The 6,083-nt window shown below is 42.5% G+C and overlaps 1 protein-coding gene across 3 annotated transcripts in view; it reads left to right on the top strand.

The window, feature by feature from the left end:
* Nucleotides 1–1,570: 1,570 nt before the first annotated feature.
* The window catches only part of ASPH (aspartate beta-hydroxylase), a 169,921-nt gene continuing 165,408 nt past the window's right edge, over nucleotides 1,571–6,083 (top strand). For all 3 annotated transcript variants that reach the window (XM_010830312.1, XM_010830318.1, XM_010830307.1), the window contains exon 1: nucleotides 1,571–1,823. In XM_010830312.1, the coding sequence (XP_010828614.1) occupies nucleotides 1,586–1,823 (238 nt within the window). In that variant the 5' untranslated portion in view covers nucleotides 1,571–1,585. The remainder of the gene's footprint in view (nucleotides 1,824–6,083) is intronic.

Here is a 6,083-nt window from a genome sequence, read left to right as displayed (position 1 = left end):
GGATTTTCCCAACTTTTTAGTGTGAAAAAATTCAGACCTTCAAGATAGTTATAAGAAAAGTTTGTTTAGGTTCACTAGTTGTTTTGATGGCTTTGCATTTTCTATAGGTCACTCTAGATACATACACACCGTTTTTGCCTTTGAACTGTTTAATTAAATCATGATACGTTATTCCTGAATTTTTCAGCACGTTTCCTCTAAAAACAAGGATATGTGCCTACGTAATCACAATATAATTATCACACTCAGAAAGTTTAACACTACTTACAGCACTGTTAACTGATTTAAGTCTATATTCAAACCTTCCTAGTTTATTGCAATAGTGTCCTTCAAACAGCCCACTCCACCTTTGATTGTTGATGTCTTTTTTATTTAAAAGATTTAAAAGATTAAGATAGATTTTATTCCACAAAGTCTCATGGGTAAACTACATGCCTTTCCCCTAAAATATGTTGCTTTTTGTGATATTCTGTAGCACTTAGGAGGTGGATAAGGTGAAAAATCACAGTAAAGAGAAGCTGATTTCTTCCTTCACAACAGATGGGTAATTTAAATGTGGAGTCATGAGCAGTTTGGGGAAAACACGTAGATAAAAACACAAGTACACTAGTTTTTGAAAGAAGAGGTCAGTCTTGGCAGGGCTGTTGGGTGGTAGAGGAATTAGATTTAATCCATCCCATCAAATTTAAGGGAAAAACAACTAGCTTGGAAACTTTCTGTGACTCATTGGAGCTAATGAAAATATTCCTTAAAATGATCAAAGTGCTCTTGCTTTACCTCTGTGATGTCTGTGGCTAGCAGACATTTAATTGACATTCCCGGACTTTGATTTCTGGACTGTCCTTCTCACGGGCACGGACTTTGAGCCGGTAACGTGGCTTCTGTGAATGTTTGTGTTACACACACAGTGCTTGTGTAAAAGTGCTGAAATAAGTCACATTTCAGAACGTAAGGCATGGAAACCCTGTCAAGGTTTAAGTAACATTTTCCAATTTCGTAATATATTTAAAATACATAGAAAATTAATTCATTAACTTTATTAATGTATTAACGAGTTAAGACATCAGAATGGGAAACTTTTACCCATTAAAAGATGCTTTAAGATAAGGAATAGGTCAATCACAGCCTGGGAGAAAATTTTGTAACACATGTTGTCTGTTAAAGGGCCATTATCCAGGCAATACAAAGATGTCCTACAGTTCAACTTAGGAAAACATTTTAAAAAGTAGGCAAATGTTCAGAAGATTTGAGTAGACAGTTCACAGAAAAGAAATAAATAGCTAGTGAGCACAGGAGAAAAGTGCTGGAACATTGGCCCTCGGGGGAATGCAAATTAAACCAACAGATACCACTGCATACTCATCAGAGTGGCTAAAATTAAAAAGACTGACCACAGCAAATGTTGACAACATCTTAGAACAAAAGAACTGTTACACATTTTTCGTGTGTATATAACATGGTGGAACCACTGGAGTAAAAGATCTGGCAGTTTCTTGCCGTAGTAAGTGTGCCTGAGCCCTGTGACCCAGCAATTCCACTCCTAGGTATTTATTTCCCAGGAGAAGCGCAAGCTTTTATTTCTAATATGGAGGCAATGTTCTTGCACAAGAATATTCCCAGCAGCTCTATTTGTAACACTCAAGGCCTGCCAACAGTTCAGACTTCTACCAGTAGGAGAATACTCTGGTATACTCAGGTGAATTTGTCCAGCGGAATACTTCCCAGCAACAGGGAGCCATGCAGTACCCCTGCCTACAACAGACATGGCCCCTCAGAATGTAAAGCCCAGGGAGACAGGCCTCACAGCAGCAAGCATATACCAGGTACGCCATTTTTAATGACATTTCAAGAACAGGCAACACTAACCTCCAGTGGAAAAAAAAAGCGAAACAATGGGGCTGTCCCTGGGCTTGGGGTTGCTGTGGAATTTGGCTGGTAAGGGTGTCCGTGTTCTGTGTCTTGATAAGAGATTTGGGTTACATGGTGTATATTTTTGTGAAAACTCAGGGAGTGTACGCTTTAAATTAGGGCATTTCATTTTATGTAAATTGTATGTGAAACGATAAATATTGGACTGTGGTTTATGATGTAGAAGCTGAAATACTTGGGGCAGTGTGCTCGTGTCTACAGGTTTAATTTGAAATGTGTTAGACATGTAAAATGGATTCATGAATGAATATTGAGGAATGAATAGACATAACGTAAGCAAGATAATAAAATGTTAATCATCGCAACTGAGTGATACGCATATGAATATTCTACATAAAATTCTTTCAGCTTTGTTGTGTGTTGGGAAATTTTTGTAATAAAATACTTTTCAAATATTCATGTATTGTTTGTTCGAATCCTATGAAATAGCCATTTTTGTGGGCCCCAAATAGTCAAATCCTGGCAGCTTTTTGTGTGTCGGCCTAACATGCAGCCACGTTTATAGCTGCTCTCTTTAGTAGGCTTTGTCTGGCTGGGTGTTACCATGAAGCTTCATTTTCCTCCAGTCACTGTGGTTAGTTGGACTAATCTCTGGGTAGCAGAGGCTCTTGACCATCTCTGGGGTGGATTCCTTAGCACCCCAGTCACTCTGCGTTTCTGGAAGTCTGTCTGCTTTAAGTATGACCTCATTTTCAGTGCAGAATTTCTCCTCTCCTGTTGGCAGGAAGGCAGAAGGGCCTGCAGTGGGAGAAGTGATGTTTGCATTCTCTCCGTGTGGTCTGCTTTGGGGCAGTGTCCTTCTTGTCTCTTCCAGGCTCTAGTTTGTTGGGAGTGCTGGGGATGGGAGACGGAGAGAGGGGAAGAGAGGGAAAGCCATCTTCTTTCGTCTCATTGGTCCCTGTCAGTCTCTTGCTGGTTGATAAGACCAACTGTCCATGGTTGACAATAGGTGAAGGTGAAAGTGGCTCAGTCCTGTTTTGACTCGTTGAGACCCCATGGACTATACAGTGACAGGCAGCCAAACACTTCCCCTGTGAGTTCTTTGAAAGGTCTGGTGGGACCTTCTAGCCCTCTGGGACATCCACTCCTGGCAGAGCCCCCTACCCTCTCTTGCTCCTTCGAATCCCTTGCTTGGCAGTCAGCCTTTTTGAGTGAGATGCTGGCATGATGGTATATACCCTGGTTCTCTCTTCCTGCCCTCCTCAGGCGAAGGAAGCTAGGACACCTTGCAGGAAGCGGAAGGAGGCGGGGGTGGTGTGTGGGGTAGGGGAGTGCACACTGCTGGGTAATTGCTGCCTTTTCTCTGTAGCTGCCCTTCCTGCTTTTCTGTGTTTCTGCTCAGGTTGGCTGAGGGTGGGCCAGTCCCCAGGACTGCTGTTACTTCAGACCAGCTGGCCACTAGAAGGCCAGCCTAGGAGGTCCCCACAGCCACTCTCAGGCTTGATAGTTTGTGGGAATAACTCAGAACTGGGTAACTTTCCTCTTTTGTGCTCTGTTCACCATTGCAATTGAATTGCAGTGGAAGGCTGCAGATTAGAACTAGCCAAAGGACGAGACTCAAGGCAAAGTGGGAAGGTTCTGAACACAAAGCTCCCATTTTCCTCAAGGACGTCAGTTTCCAGTATATGTAGAGTATTGCCAATGAGAGGAGCTCATCCGAGCCTTTGGTACCCAGAGTTTTTACTGGGCCTTCATCACTTACTGGGCTTCCCTGGTACTCAGGGGTAAAGAATCTGCCTGCCAACATAGGAGACGTGGGTTCGATCCCTGGGTCAGCAAGATCCCCTGGAGAAGGAAATGGCAACCCATTCCAGTATTCTTGCCTGGAAGATCCCATGGACGGAAGAGCCTGGCAGGCTACAGTTTATAGGATTGCAAAAGTGTTGGACATGGCTGCCCTTAACTGATATATATAGTCATACAGTCTGCAAATCACACTGTTAGACTGTCCACTGGCCAGAGCACCCAAGGAAACCAATCAGTCCTATTGGGTAGGACATGTCAGGGACCTCCAAATAGACAAGGGCAAAAGCCAGACCTCTGTTTGGGTAAAGTTAACTCTTTACTATGCAATTTACAATTACAGGCATTCTTGCTTTAGTTTATTATGTTTTATCAGCTTCATTATTATTAACTTATTTAGTAAAAGGTTGAAGCTTGTCCCCAGAATATATTGTGATACATAATTGCATCAACTGCTTTTTTTCTTGTAATTTTTAAAATGCATATGTTTTGTAATTTATCACGTGAGTTTTCTATATGTGAAGGTGTTAGTCGCTCAGTCATGTCCAGCTCTTTGCAACCTCATGGACTGTAGCCTGCCAGGCTCCTCTGTCCATGGAATTCTCCAAGTAAGAATACTGGAGTGGGTCACCATTCCCTCCTCCAGGGGATCTTCCTGACCCAGGTGATCGAACCCAGATCTCCTGTATCACGGGCAGATTCTTGACCTTCTCAGCTACCAGGGAAGCCTGAGCTTTCCTTATAGTTTTTGCTAATGCTTTTCTTTACTTCCTTCTTGTATCTCTTGGGCACTTTATTGTAAATGCTGAATTCTTTCACCCTAGAAAGTGTGGGCTCTTGGGAAGGATGGCTGCAGATCTTTTGCTGTCTAAATGGATTAAGGTCAAAAAGTCCTCAGGGACACAGCTGTAAATCGGTGGTGGTCACGCATGATGGCTTTGTGACCTAGTCTCATTGCCTCGGATTTAGAGCTACATAAGTAAGTAGGGTTATGCTTTTCTGTCGTTTTTAGTTTTGAAAAACAACAACAACAACAACAACTTTTTTTTGTTATTTTTTTGAAACAACTTCCATCATCTCAGAGTTTCTGAATGGACACCACCACTTTTTTAAAAGTACCTTTTACCACTCTAGATTCAGCAGGAGACCGAGTTTCAGTACCATACTAATAGCTGTTACCTACACAAGATAAATGATTGACAAGCTGGGGGTGTTTTTTGTTTCTAAGTCTTCTCTCTTTATTAAATTCTCTGTAGAAAGAACTAATGACACTTCAGGAACTTGCTCATTAGGCCTGGCATGAGCATTTGGGGCTTAGCTCCCATTTGTGTTGTATTTTTGGCTTCTTACTAGTGGAGTTCTGGTCTACCACAGAGTCATTAGGTGGGGTTGATGGGCCTGTGCTCTGATACAGTTGTTCTCTCTGCAGTGAATCAGCAGTAATCCAGACAGAAGTATACGTTGGGGCAGTGGTTCCCAACTTGGGGTTCCAAAGATTAATAAAGTTTCCAAAAATTGTTTGGGAGCTGATTTAGATAGTTATTGCTAATTGTTTCTCTTTTCCTCATTTATCCTGATGCAAATGGAAACGGCTTTCTTCATTTTGTTTTACTGAACTCTAAAACCCATGGCAGCCCCTTGTCACTTCTCCAGTCTTTCATGCCTTTTCCCAGGGTCAGTGGGGAAAGGTGTCGGGGGTGCCTTAGGTGTTAGGTGCTTCGGGCGTCTGGCCAGTGGGCTGACGAATGGACTACACAGGTCCTTCATGCTCAGGTCTTCTTGTGCTCAAGCTGGGTGTCACGAAGCCAGGATTGATCAGTGAGGACTTTGTCTGACATAGAGCAATGAGCTCTTGGTCCTAGACGATTTGGGGTTCCTCACCATTGTTTGGGAACTACTGGACTTTTTCCCTGATTTCTCTCTTTCTTAATAATTTATAGATCTTTTCCACTTACGAATGAATTTTAGGATCATTAAATTCCTGGAGATGAGGAAGCTTGAAGTGACCTGACATTTATCGGAATATTTATTGGGTCCCTTTGCTCCCTTATTTCTGAAGTGTTAGCAGGAAGAAGTTTGATTACTCTGTAACAGCAAGGATTCGAGAAAGAATTTACCTACTTATTTAACAAATAGGTGCAAGGCAGATGTACATTAATGAACAAGACAGATTCAGTCCCTTGTTCAGACCCGAGCACTAGGGATGCAGTGATTCTCTTTTTCTGTGGTCCCTGGACCACCATCAGATCACCTTGTTATCAATACAAATGCATAATCTTGGGCTCCACTCCAGACCTACAGAACTGAAACTGTGAGGTGGGCCCAGCAATCTGTGTTGATGGGTCCTCCAGGTGACTCTGGTTTGAGCAGCACCACTGTAAGTGATAGCTGATTGGGTAAGCCATCAGGAG

The sequence above is a fragment of the Bison bison genome, unplaced genomic scaffold (assembly GCF_000754665.1).
Source record: "Bison bison bison isolate TAMUID 2011002044 unplaced genomic scaffold, Bison_UMD1.0 scf7180017858917, whole genome shotgun sequence".
Classification (NCBI taxonomy): domain Eukaryota; kingdom Metazoa; phylum Chordata; class Mammalia; order Artiodactyla; family Bovidae; genus Bison; species Bison bison.
The sequence above is the reverse complement of the archived record's forward strand: the minus strand, read 5'-3'. Positions and strand labels throughout refer to the sequence as shown.